Source organism: Mobula birostris, chromosome 14 (genome assembly GCF_030028105.1).
Source record: "Mobula birostris isolate sMobBir1 chromosome 14, sMobBir1.hap1, whole genome shotgun sequence".
NCBI classification, from domain to species: domain Eukaryota; kingdom Metazoa; phylum Chordata; class Chondrichthyes; order Myliobatiformes; family Myliobatidae; genus Mobula; species Mobula birostris.
Window position 1 is genome coordinate 214408 of NC_092383.1, and position 14645 is coordinate 229052.

Sequence of the window (14645 nt, forward strand, 5' to 3'; positions counted from 1 at the left end):
GCACGAGAGGGCATAGTTTTAAGGTGCTTGGAAATACGTACAGAGGAGATGTCTGGGGTAAGTTTTTTCTGCAGAATGGTGAGTGCGTGGAATGGGCTGCTGGCAGCGGTGGTGGAGGCAGAAGTGATAGGGTCTTTTAAGAGACTCCCACCAAAGAACCCCCTATCAGTACAGATCATCTCTTCTCCCCCATTCCCTTCTGACCCACAGATCCAGGCTCAGTGCCAGAGACCTGGTCACTATGGCTTCTTCCTCGTACATTGTCTACACTCCTCCCACCCCAGACATGACCTAGAGTGGTATACTTATTATTGAGGGAACAGCCACAGTTGTACCCTGCACTAGCTGCCTATTCCCTTTTGTTTTCCTGGCAGTCACCCAGGTACCTGACTCCTACAACTTAGAGATGAGGATCTCCCTGTAGCTCCTATCTGAAGCTTCCTTATTCCCCTGTATGAACTGGAGGTCATTGAGCTGCAGCTCCAGTTCCTTAACACAGTCTGTAAGGGAGCTGCAGGTCTGCGCTCTTTGCACAAGAGTAATTGACAGGGAGACTGGAGGTCTCTCAAAGTTCCCACATCTGTCACAAAGAACATAGCGCTAATTCTGGACCCATTGTCAACACATTAGCTATGTACTAACAGAAAATAAAATACTGAAAGTTTACTTAGAGCCTGCAACTGTGCTTGTCTAAGCCTGTTGAGCCAAAGCTGGACCACTTCCACTTTAACTGGTCCTCTCACACAACTGTGTTCTATATAAATTGTGTTTGGAAACATGTTAGAGTTATGATTATGTTTTATCAGAACTACTTGTAAAGGATAGTCTGTGTCTCCTTTTAGCCCTTTATATTCCTCAGAGACCCTGCTCAATTTCAAAGATTTATCAAAATCTAGAAATGTAATTGCAGTAATTGTGGAAGGGCTGTTGTCCACAACTATTCCTTACTCTGTCTGATTCCATACAGCAATGGATGAATACAGTAAGAGGATAAAGTTGCAGGACTGTGGAAATAAGCACAGCAATAAGGAGTAACACACATACTGGAGGAACTCAGCAGGTCGGGCAGCATCTATGGAGAGGAATAAAAATTAATGTTTCATCCTGAGTTTCTCCAGGATCTTGTATCCAGCATCTGCAGAATCTCTTGTGTTTGCAATAAGAAGGAACATGTGCAGTGGCTTTCTGTGTCCCTGATGATACGGAATTTGAAATGGGGGCATAAATCAGGTACCGAGGAGTATATTGGTACTGTTTGCACTCCCTCAATAGGAGGGATACAAAAAGTACAGTCAGTCGTGCCTTACGAGCCTGATGGAATTTTTTGAAGATGTGACTAAACACATTAATGAAGGAAGAGCAGTAGATGTAGTGTATATGGATTTCAGCAAGACATTTGATAAGGTATCCCATGCAAGGCTTATTGAGAAAGTAAGGAGGCATGGGATCCAGGGGGACATTGCTTTGTGGATCCAGAACTGGCTTGCCCACAGAAGGCGAAGAGTGGTTGCAGACGGGTCATATTCTGCATGGAGGCTGGTGATCAGTGGTGTGCCTCAGGGATCTGTTCTGGGACCCCTAATCTTTGTGATTTTTATAAATGACCTGGATGAGGAAGTGGAGGGATGGGTTAGTAAATTTTCTGATGGCACAAAGGTTGGGGGTGTTTTGGATAGTGTGGAAGGCTGTCAGAGGTTACAATGGGACATTGATAGGATGCAAAACTGGGCTGAGAAGTGGCAGATGAAGTTCAACCCAGATAAGTGTGAGGCAGTTTATTTTTGTAGGTCAAATATGATGGCAGAATATAGCATTAGTGGTAAGACTTTTGGCAGAGTGGAGGATCAGAGGGATCTTGGGGTCCGAGTCTGTAGGACACTCAAAGCTGCTACGCAGGTTGACTGTGTGGTTAAGAAGGCATACGGTGCATTGGCCTTCATCAACTGTAGGATTGAGTTTAAGAGCCGAGAGGTAATGTTGCAGCTATATAGGACCCTGGTCAGACCCCACTTGGAGTACTGTGCTCAATTCTGGTTGCCTCACTATAGGAAGGACATGGAAACCATGGAAAGGGTGCAGAGGAGATTTACAAGGATGTTGCCTAGATTGGGGAGCATCCCCAATCCAGGCAACTCAGCCTTTTCTCCTTGGAGCGACGGAGCATGAGAGGTGACCTGATGGAGGTGTACAAGATAACGAGAGGCACTGATCGTGTGAGTAGTTGGAGGCTTTTCTGCAGGGCTGAAATGGCTAGCACGAGAGGGCATAGTTTTAAGGTGCTTAGAAGTAGGTACAGAGGAGATGTCAGGGGTAAGTTTTTTACCCAGAGAGCGTTGAGTGTGTAGTGCTGGCGGAGGAAACGAAAGGGTCTTTTAAGAGACTCCTGGATGGCTACATGGAGCTTAGAAAAATAGAGGGCTATTGGTAAAGCCTAGGTAGTTCTAAGGTAGGAACATGTTCGGCACAGCTTTGTGGGCCGAAGGGCCTGTATTGTGCTGTATGTTTTTGTGTTTTTGTCGGGAATCAGGCCTCTCAGACCTGCTTTGCCATTCATCAGGATCAACTCTGCCCTTTTACCTTAGTTCCATTCTCCAGCACAAAAATTAATCGACCTCCAGTTCAAATTGCCTCGGTTACTGAGCATCCACAGCCCTCTCGTAATGGCTGGAGACAGGCACTGTCTTGAGTACATCCATTGTAACTCTCAATCTGTACTTTGAACAGTTCAAACACCCTGCAGGAGTTACTCCTTAGTCACCTCTGGTCAGTCTAAATTCTAGGATTGTATGGAGAGGGGAAAATCTGTTTCTTTTTTTATTTTAAACACTTATTTTTCTTTTCTAGAGTTGGATATAGTGGGATTTATAAAGATTGCTGATATCGCCAGTCCCCCTGTTCTCTCTCGGCATTTGGTCTTACCTGTTGCTCTGAATAAAGGTGAGTTCTCGCACTGAGTTTTGATGGAGACTCCTGTCATTGACTGAGTAGAAAAACAGAAGATGCCAGAAACATTCAGTATTCATGATGAGATAAACAAAGTGCATGTTTTAGATTGAAGTTCCTTCATTGGAACCGGAAATATGAGAAAACAATTCACACAATTTGCCCAAAGGTTGGGGAAGGATGGGGGCAAAGGGGAATAATTGAGACATGACACCAGAGTTGCCAGGTGATTCCAGTGCTTAATAAGCCATCTAGCCAGTAGGTTAATGAGCGCATTTGGAGAGAAAATAAATGAAGGGATGTGTAAAGGCTGTTAAATGCATATCAGAGTTGATATTGACACTGAACCAAAAGGAGAATTTTAGAAATACCCGCATATTAGCAGTACCTGTGGCATGAGGAAAGTTTTAACCTTCTCTACAAGTAGCCAGTTCTGGTATAAACAGAAACTTAAGATCCTGCAAATGTGAAATAGTTGCCTACCAGGGATGCTGCAGAACATTACTACACTACACAGGGCAGACTCTCTTGTCCAACCTTGTTGGTTAATTCGTACAGAAAACTATGATTCACTATCCTCATGAGCCATTTTTTTCTGGAATGGTTTTTGGCCAATTTGTGAATAGAGCAGTGTGAACCAGAATCGTGTAAATCCTATTGTGAACCAGAATTTCTTGTTTGGAGATGGCATGATGCCTTCTCCAAACAAAAACAGTCCATATTGACTCATCTCAAATAATAGTTGGGGATTTTTCACTACAGAAAAGTATCTTGGCAATTGTAGGGATGACTTACAGCGGATTGAAAAGCTTGAGTATATAGACATTAAGAAAGAGGATGTGCTGAAGCTTTTGGAGAGCATCAAGTTGGGTAAATTTCTGGGACCGGATGAGATGTACCCCAGGCTATTGTGGGAGGTGAGGGAGGAGATTGCTGAGCCTCTGGCGATGGTCTTTGCATCATCAATGGGGACAGAAGAGGTTCTGGAGGATTGAAGGGTTGCAGATGTTATTCCCTTATTCAAGAAAGGGAGTAGAGATAGCCCAGGAAAGCATAGACCAGTGAGTCTTACTTCAGTGGTTAGTAAGTTGATGGAAAAGATCCTGAGAGGCAGGATCTATGAACACTTGGAGAAGCATAATATGATCAGGAATAGTCAGCGCGGCTTTGTCAAAGGCAGCTTGTGCCTTACGAGCCTGATTGAGTTTTTTGAGGATGTGACTAAACGCATTGATGAAGGTAGAGCAGTAGATGTAGTGTATATGGATTTCAGCAAGGCATTTGATAAGGTACCCCATGCAAGGCTTATTGAGAAATTAAGGAGGCATGGGATCCAAGGGGATCTTGTTTTGTGGATCCAGAATTGGCTTGCTCACAGAAGGCAAAGAGTAGTTGTAGACGGGTCATATTCTGCATGGAAGTCGGTGACCAGTGGTGTACCTCAGGGATCTGTTCTGGGACCCCTACTCTTCGTGATTTTTATAAATGACTTGGATGAGGAAGTGGAGGGATGGGTTAGTAAATTTGCAAATTTGCTGATGATACAAAGGTTGGGGGTGCTGTGGATAGTGTGGAGGGCTGTCAGAGGTTACAGCAGGACATTGATAGGATGCAGAACTGGGCTGAGGAATGGCAGATGGAGTTCAACCCAGATAAGTATAAGGTGGTTCATTTTGGTAGGTCAAATATGATGGCAGAATATAGTATTAGTAGTAAGACTCTTGGCAGTGTGGAGGATCAGAGGGATCTTGGGGTCCGAGTCCATAGGACACTCAGAGCTGCTGCGCAGGTTGACTGTGTGGTTTAGAAGGCATACGGTACATTGGCCTTCATCAATCGTGGGATAGAGTTTAAGAGCTGAGAGGTAATGTTGCAGCTATATAGGACCCTGGTCAGACCCCACTTGGAGTACTGTGCCCAGTTCTGGTCACTTCACTACAGGAGGATGTGGAAACTAAAGAAAGGATGCAGAGGATATTTACAAGGATGTTGACTGGAATGGGGAGCATGCCTTATGAAAATAGGTTGAGTGAACTCTGCCTTTTATCCTTGGAATGGCGGAGGATGAGAGGTGACCTGATAGAGGTGTACAAGATGATGAGAGGCATTTATCGTGTGGCTAGTCAGAGGCTTTTTCCCAGGGCTGAAAAGGCTAACACAAGAAGGCACAGTTTTAAGGTGCTTGGAAGTAGGTACAGAGATGTCAAGGGTAAGTTTTTTTTAATGTAGAGAGCGGCGAGTGTGTGAAATGGGCTGCTGGCAACGGTGATGGAGACGGATACGATAGGGTCTTTTAAGAGATTCCTGGATAGGTACATGGAGCTTAGAAAAATAGAGGGCTATGGGTAATCCTAGGTAATTTCTAAGTAAGTACATGTTTGGCACAGCATTGTGGGCTGAAGGGCCTGTATTGTGCTGTAGGTTTTCTATGTTTCTATGATTCCAGCCAGGTTCCTTTGAATAAATTCCTGTTCAATTACCATCAGCGTGTAACCTGTAGTACCAGACGTCCCAACACACTCGACCAGTTATACTAAGATGAGGGATGTGTACCATTCTATGCCCAGACCACATTTCAGGAAATCTGATCACTCAGCTGTCCTTCAGCCTGCGTACGGGCAGCGGTTAAAGAGCAAGGCTTCAGAGGTAAGACAACAAAGAGGTGGTCATGGGAAGCGGGGGAACGGCTATGGGATTCCTTCGAGTCAGTTGACTGGGCCATGTTCAAGGGATTATCTGTGGATCTGAATTAATACACACTGGTTGTTATGGACCTGTAGATGAGTGTGTCCCCACAAAATCATTCAGTCTTACCCAACCAGAAGCCCAGAATGAACCATGAGAACTGCAATCTTGTGAAGATTAGAGGCATTCAAGTTTGGTGACCAAGAAAGTTAAGAGGTCCAGAAAGCCATCTCACAAGCAAAGTGGCAATTCTGGATGAAACTTGAATTGACAGAGGATGCTGGACAATTGTGGCAGGGCTCGAATGCTATCACCTCTTATAAAGTAAAATCCAGCGATGTGCGATAACAGCGCTCCGCTTCCAGATGACCTCAATGTCTTCTATGTTTGCTTTGACCGTCAAAACATAAAGGAACCATCATGAGCTCCCACAGCCCCTGATGATATTATGATTTTGGTCTTTGAGGCCAACGTACAAGCAACCTTCAGGAGGGTAAACCCGTGCAAAGCATCTGGCCCGGATGGGGTTCCTGGCCAACTACTAAAGACCTGTGTTGATCATCTGGCTGGAGCGTTCACTGAGATTTTTAATTTCTTGCATCAACCCACCTGCTTCAAGCAGACTTCACTTATACTGGTGCCCAAGAAGAATGTGTAACCTACCTCAATGACTATTGTCCAGTAGCACTTGCATCCACAATGATGAAGTGTTTTAGACCGTAAGACATAGGAGCAGAATTAGGCCATCTGACCCATTGAATCTGCAACACCATTCAATCATGGCTGATCCTTTTTTTTAACCTCATCCTCAAGCTCCATTCCCAGCCTTCTCACCATAACCTTTGATACCATGTCCACTCAAGAAGCTATCAATCTCTGTCTAAAATACACCCAACGACCTGGCCTCCACAGCTGCATGTGGCAACAAATTCCACAAATTCACCACCCTTTCGCTGAAGAAATTTCTCTGTATCTCTGTTCTGAAAGGGCGCCCTTTTATCCTGAGGCTGTGCCCTCTTGTCCTAGACGCTCCCACCATGGGAAATATCCTTTCCACATCTACTCTGTCTAATTTTGAGAGGTTTCAATGAGATCCCCCCTCGTCCTTCTGAATTCCAGCGAGTACAGACCCAGAGCCATCAAATCTTCCTCGTATGATAACCCTTTCATTCCTGGAATCATCCTTGTGAACCTCCTCTGGAGCCTCTCTAATGCCAGCACATCTTTTCTAAGATGAGGGGCGGAAAACTGTTCACAGTACTCAAGGTGAGGTCTCACCAGTGCCTGAAAAGCCTTAGCAATACATCCTTGCTCTTGTATTCTAGACCTCTTGAAATGAATGCTAACATGGCATTGCCTTCCTCACTACCGACTCAACCTGCAAGTTAACCTTCAGGGTGTTCTGCACAAGGACTCCCAAGTGCCTCTGCTTCTCAGATTCCTGGATTTGCTCCCCGTTTAGAAAATAGTCCACACATTTATTTCTACTGCCAGAGTGCATGACCATACATTTTCCAACATTGTATTTCATTTGCCACTTTCTTAGACTTTCTGTCGAAGTCCTTCTGCATCCTACCTGCCCCTCATCACTCTCTGCAAACTTGGCAACAAAACCATGTATTCCATCATCTAAGTCATTTATATACAGCATAAAAAGAAGTGGTCGCAACACCAACCCCTGTGGAATACCATTATTCACTGGCAGCCTCCTACCAATCAGCCAATGCTCTAACCATGTTAGTAACTTTCCTGTAATTCTGTGGACTCTTAACTTGGTGGCAGCTAGTCAAAGGCCTTCTGGAAGTCCAAATATACAACATCCACTGCATCCCCTTTATCTATCCTATTTGTAATCTTCTCAAAGAACTCCAACAGGTTCGTCAAGCAGGATTTTCCCTGAAGGAAACCATACTGACTTTCTCCTATCTTGTCCTGTCTCACCAAGTACTCCACCTCATCCTTAACAATTGACTCCAACATCTTCCCAACCACTGAGGTCAGGCTAACTGGTCTGTAATTTCCTTTCTGCTGCCTTCCTCCTTTCGTAAAGAGTGGAGTGACATTTGTAATTTTCTAGTCCTCTGGCACCATGCCAGAGTCCAGAGTTTTGAGAGGTTGGTGATGAAACGTATTAATTCCTGCCTGAGAAGCAACTGAATCCATTCCAATTTGCCTGTCAGTGTAACAGCTCCACAATAGATGCCATTTCATTGGTTCTTCACTAAACCCTGGGACATCTGGACAGCAAAGATGCATAATTCAGGATGCTCTGTATCGACCACAGCTTGGCATTCAGTACCATCATCCACAAGGTGAATCAATAACCTTGGTCTCAATACTACCTTGTGCAATTGGATCCTCAGTTTCCTCACTTGTAGACCCCTGTCAATTCAGATTGGCAACAACATCCCCTCCACAATCTCCGTCAAAACAGGTGTACCACAAGGCTGTGTGCTCTATTCACTTTATTCTTATGACTGCACAGCTCCAATATTGTTTGCTGATGACACCACTGTTGCTTGCCTAACCAAATCAGCATATAGGAGGGAGACTGGAAATCTGGCTGAGTGGTGCCACGGCAACAACCTCTCACTCAATGTCAGCAAGACCAAGGAGCTGATTATTGACTTCAGGAGGAGAGAACCAGAGGCCCATGAGCCAGTCCTCTTTGGGGGATCAGATGGAGAGTGTCAGTAATTTTAAATTGCTCAGCGTTATCATTTCAGAGGACCTGTCCTGAGCCCAGCACGTAAGTGCAATTACTTGTACTTCCTTAGAAGTTTACGAAGACTTGGCTTGACATCTGAAACTTTGACACCTTCTGTAGATGTGTGGTGGAGATATTGACGGTCTGATATGGAAACCCCAATAGCCTTCATTGGAAAATTCTACAAAAAGTAGTGGATATAGCCCAGTGCATCGTGGGTAAAGCTCACCCCACCGTTGAGAACATTTATATGGAGCATTGTAGCAGGAGAGCAGCATCCATCATCAGGGATCCCCACCACCCAGGACATGCTCTGTTCTTGCTGCTGACATTGGGAAGGAGGTATAGGCACCTCAGGACTCACACTACCAGGTTAAGGAAAAGTTAATACCCCTCCATCATAAGGCTTTTAAACCAAAGGGGATAACTTCACTCAACGTCACTTGTCCCATCACCGAAATGTTCCCACAACCTATGGACTCACTTTCAAGGACTCTTCATCTCATGTTCTTTATATTTATTGCTTATTTATTTATTATTATTTCTTCATTTTGTATTTCAGTTTGTTGTTTTTTGTACTCTGTTTGAAAGCCCAGTTGGTGTGGTCTGTCTTTGATTCTATTATAGTTATTCTATTATGGATTTATTGGGTGTGCCTGTAAGAAAATGAATGTCAGAGTTGTATGTGGTGACATATATGTACTTGGATAATAAATTTACTCTGAACTGTTTTGGGAATGAAACCAGAGAGTTCTGTGGAAAACATGCCTAACAGGGTTGGGAAATGAACAGAAAATACTGGGACATCCATTAGGTCAGCTAGCAACTGTGGAAATGAAATGAACAATTTCTGCTTGAAGAATTGTGTTGCTTTGTTAATGGGTTGGTGTTTCTGCTGGCAAATAGGTAACTGAGTATTTGTTTTCCCTTGTTTGGTAGAAGGTGACGAGTTGGGGAGTGGTTTACCTGAAGAAACTGAAGATGAGAATTCTGCTTCTCAAATAGCCGGGAAGATGCCTTCGTTTTGTGTCTTGCTGCATGGCAGTCTGAAAGTAGAGGGGATGGTGGCTATTGTGCTGCTTGGGTGAGGAACTGTATGCCTGTGAAGTTACTCATTGCTTAAATAAAAATGACTAATGAGCAGATCTTATTCAATATCATGGAAAGATGTTATAATTTTTTGCTTGCAACAACAGATGGAATGGTTGGGATGTGAATGGGGACCTCATGGCGTTCTTTAATAAACTATATTAGACCAATGCTCACCTTTTCAGGAACGTGAGGGAAGCAGAGAAAAGTTAATTTCCTGTGGAGAAACCTGAATTTTAGCTTTATGCATTGGTTCTGTGTGGGAGAAGGATTTCTTCTATCCTCTCCAGTTCTGCTCCACGCTGTTTACTGATCCATGTCACTTCTACAAAGCTTGTTTATTTTGTACGTTTTCCAGAACAAGCATTCTTAAGTTATAATTATTCATCTCAGTTTTGGCTTTCTATGTCATTCACTATTGAGAAGGTGACTGACTGCCTATAATGACTCATTTCTAGGTAACCATTATTAAGACCATTATAATATGATATTTGGAAGACTTTGTACTCTTTCTTTCCCCACCCCATACCATTTTTGCCTCAATTTCCACCTCTGATGGTTCATTCATTCCCTCTTGCCCATCAGTCCTGCTGCTCCTCACTGCAATATGATGAATTGTACTTCATAAATATACTATGTATTATACAGTATGTTTTGTGAGTAAACGATGGTCTGGAGGAATATTGTTTCATTGGGTTGCATGTATGTACAATCAGGTGACAGTAAATTTGAACTTTGGACTTGATGGATGTACTTGGTTAATCAAGCTCTTGAAGTTTTGGGATAATTTCACTCACTCCAACAATGAACTGCTTCCTCTACCTATGGACTCATTTCCAAGGAAGGACTCCTCATCTCGCGTTCTTAATATTTATAGTTCATTTATTTATTACTATTTGTGTTTTTTTCTCTTGTATTTGCAGTTTGTTGTCGTCTGCACATTGGTTGTTTGTCCAACCTTTTGTATGTGGTTTTCATTGGCTCTGTTGTATTCTTCGTAGTTCCTGTAAATGCCCACAAGAAAATGAATCTCATGGTCGTATATCGTGACATATATGTACTCATAATAACTTTACCTTCAACTTTGTCTAATAGTGATGTATTTGTTTCTCATTTTCCCAGGCCTGATTGGTATGGGATGTTATACTCTCAGGCTGACAGTAAAAAGAAATCCAATCTGATGATGTCCTTGTTTGAGCCTGGTCCAGAGCCTCTTCCTTGGCTTGGGAAGATGACACAGCTGGGGCCCATTTTAGGTGAGTGTGAAGTAGGAATGTCTAAATGGCCTTCTCCGTACTTGATTCATCATTTCATTAAAATCATTATTTTGATTTGTTTTAGATGCTGAAGAAAACCCTTATGGTGAAGATGACAGCAAGAGCCCATTTCCCCTTCAGCCACGGACAAAGCGTAGTTATGCACAGAATGTAACAGTGTGGATTAAACCTAGTGGACTGCAGGTCGGCATTATAACCATATAACAATTACAGCACGGAAACAGGCCATCTCGGCCCTTCTAGTCCGTGCCGAATGCTTACTCTCACCCAGTCCCACCAACCTGCTCTCAGTCCATAACCCTCCATTCCTTTCCTGTCCATACAGCTATTCAATATTACTTTAAATGACAACATCGAACCTGCCTCAACCACTTATGCTGGAAGCTCGCTACCACTCTCTGAGTAAAGAAGTTCCCCCTCGTGTTACCCCTAAGCTTTTGCCTCCTAACTCTCAACTCATGTTCTCTTGTTTGAATCTCCCCCACTCTCAATGGAAAAAGCCTATCCACATCAACTCTATCTATCCCCCTCATAATTTTAAGTACCTCTATCAAGTCCCCCCTCAACCTTCTATGCTCCAAAGAATAAAGACCTAACTTGTTCAACCTTTCTCAGTAACTTAGGTGCTGAAACCCAGGTAACATTCCAGTAAATCTCCTCTGTACTCTCTCAATTTTATTGACATCTTTCTTATAATTCGGTGAGCAGAACTGTACACAATACTCCAAATTAGGCCTTACCAATGCCTTGTACAATTTTAACATTACATCCCAACTCCTATACTCAATGCTCTGATTTATAAAGGCCAGCATACCAAAAGCTTTCTTCACCACCCTATCCACATGAGACTCCACCTTCAGAGAACTATGCACCATTATTCCTAGATCCCTCTGTTCTACTGCATTCTTCAATGCCCTACCATTTACTATGTATGTCCTATTTTGATTAGTCCTACCAAAATGTAGCACTTCACGCTTATCAGCATTAAATTCCATTTGCCATCTTTCAGCCCACCCTTCTAACCGGCCTAAATCTCTCTTTAAGCTTTGAAAGCCTACTCATTATCCACGACGCCACCTATCTTAGTATCATCTGCATACTTACTAATCCAATTTACCACCCCATCATCCAGATCATTAATGTATATGACAAACAACATTAGACCCAGTACAGATCCCTGAGGCACACCACTAGTCACCGGCCTCCAACCTGACAAACAGTTATCCACCACTACTCTCTGGCATCTCCCATCCAGCCACTGTTGAATCCATTTTACTACTTCAATATTAATACCCAACGATTGACCTTCCAAACTAATCCTCTGTGTGGAACCTTGTCAAAGGCCTTACTGAAGTCCATATAGACAACATCCACTGCTTTACCCTCGTCAACTTTCCTAGTAACCTCTTCAAAATATTCAATAAGATTTGTCAAACATGACCTTCCATGCACAAATCCATGTTGACTGTTCCTAATCAGACCCTGTCTATCCAGATAATTATATATAGCATCTCTTAAGAATACTTTCCATTAAATTAACCACCACTGACGTCAAACTCACAGGCCGATAATTGCTAGGTTTACTCTTAGAACCCTTTTTAAACAATGGAACAACATGAGCAATATGCCAATCCTCCGGCACCATCCTCCTTTCTAATGACATTTGAAATATTTCTGTCAGAGCCCCTGCTATTTCTATACTAACTTCCCTCAAGGTCCTAGGGAATATCCTGTCAGAACCCGGAGACTTATCCACTTTTATATTCCTTAAAAGCACCAATACTTCCTCTTCTGTAATCATCATAGTTTCCATAACTTCCCTACCTGTTTCCCTTACCTTACACAATTCAATATCCTTCTCCTTAGAGAATAACAAAGAAAAGAAATTGTTCAAAATCTCCCCCATCTCTTTTGGTTCCACACATAGCTGTCCACTCTGATTCTCTAAGGAACCAATTTTATCCTGCACTATCCTTTTGCTATTAATATAACTGTAGAGACTCTTTGGATTTATTTTCACCTTACTTGCTAAAGCAACCTCGTATCTTCTTTTAGCTTTTCTAATTTCCTTCTTAAGATTCTTTTTACATTCTTTATATTCCTCGAGCACCTCATTTACTCCCTGCTGCCTATATTTATTGTAGCTGTCTCTCTTTTTCAGAACCAAGTTTCCAATATCCCTTGAAAACCATGGCTCTCTCAAACTTTTAACCTTTCCTTTCAACCTAACAGGAACATAAAGATCCTGTATCCTCAAAATTTCACCTTTAAATTGCTTCAATTTCTCTATTACATCCTTCCCATAAAACAATTTGTCCCAATCCACTCCTTCTAAATCCTTTCGCATCTCCTTAAAGTTAGCCTTTCTCCAAACAAAAAATCTCAACCCTCGGTCCTGACCTATCCTTCTCCATAATTATATTGAAACTAATGGCATTGTGATCGCTGGAACCGAAGTTCTCCCCAACACATACCTTCGTCACCTGATGTATCTCATTCCCTGACAGGAGATCCAACACTGCCCCTTCTCTAGTTTGTACCTCTGTGTATTGCTGCAAAAAACTATCCTGCACACATTTTACAAACTCCAAACCATCCAGCCTTTTTACAGTATGGGTTTCCCAGTCTATGTGTGGAAAATTAAAATCTCCCACAATGACAACCTTGTGCTTACTACAAATATCTGCTATCTCCTTACAAATTTGCTCCTCCAATTCTCGCTCCCCATTAGGTGGTCTATAATACACCCCTATAAGTGTTACTACACCTTTCCCATTCCTCAATTCCACCCAAATAGCCTCCTTAGACGAGCCCTCTAATCTATCGCTGTAATATTTTCTCTGACAAGCAATACAACACCTCCCCCTCTTGTCCCTCCGATTCTATCACACCTGAAGCAACGAAATCCAGGAATATTTAGTTGCCAATCACACCCCTCCTGCAACCATGTTTCACTAGTAACTACAACATCATACTTCCAGTTATCAATCCGTGCTCTAAGTTCATCCACCTTTCTTACAATGTTCCTAGCATTAAAATAGATGCATTTAAGAAATTTTCCACCTCTTACTCTCTGTTTACCACTAACGGTGCAAACAACTTTACTAACTCCTTTTTCTTCCTTCTCCCCTACATCTGTTCCTACACTTTGGTTCCCCTCCCCCCTTGTATCTAGTTTAAATCCACTGGAGCCTGTCTAGCAAACCTACCTGCAAGAATATTTGTCCCCCTCCATTTCAGATCTAAACCGTCCCACTGGAACATGTCCCACCTTCCCCGGAAAACTGCCCAATTATCTATAAATCTGAAGCCCTCCTTCCTGCACCATGTCTTTAGCCACGTGTTGATCTGCACTATCTTACTATTTCTAAACCCGCCTGCACATGGCACTGGTGGCAATCCTGAGATTGCTATCCTGGAGGTCCTGTCCTTTAACTTGGCGCCTAACTCCCTAAACTTGCCTTTCAGGACCTCCACACTCTTCCTACCCACGGCATTGGTCCCTACATGGACCACGACATTCGGCTGCTCACCCTCCCTCTTGAGAATACCAAGAACTCGATCCGAGATATCGCAGACCTTGGCAACAGGGAGCCAACAGACCATCCGGGATTCTCGATCCCTTCCACAGAACCTCTTATCTGTCCCCGTAACTATCGAATCCCCTATCACTACTGCTCTCCTCTTTTCCCTCCTTCCCTTCTGAGTTGAGGGTCCCATCTCGATGCCAGAGACGTAACCACTGCAACTTGTCCCTGCTAGGTCGTCCCCATCAACAGTATCCAAAACGATGTACTTATTATTGGTGGGAACGGCCACAGGGGTGCTCTGCTCATTCTATCTCTTCCCCTTCCCTCTCCTGACAGTCACCCAGCTCCTCTCTATTTCTGCCTCTGCCTCCCAAATGATCCAAAGTTCATCCAGCTCCAGCTCCAGTTCCCTAA

At 43.2% G+C, this 14645-nt stretch overlaps 1 protein-coding gene across 1 annotated transcript in view; it reads left to right on the plus strand.

The window, feature by feature from the left end:
* Nucleotides 1–14645, plus strand: part of ints14 (integrator complex subunit 14) — a 40270-nt gene that overhangs the window by 12832 nt on the left and 12793 nt on the right. The window contains exons 7-10 of the mRNA XM_072277884.1: nt 2845–2937; nt 9275–9419; nt 10547–10680; nt 10766–10884. Coding sequence (XP_072133985.1) covers nt 2845–2937; nt 9275–9419; nt 10547–10680; nt 10766–10884 — 491 coding nt within the window. The remainder of the gene's footprint in view (nt 1–2844; nt 2938–9274; nt 9420–10546; nt 10681–10765; nt 10885–14645) is intronic.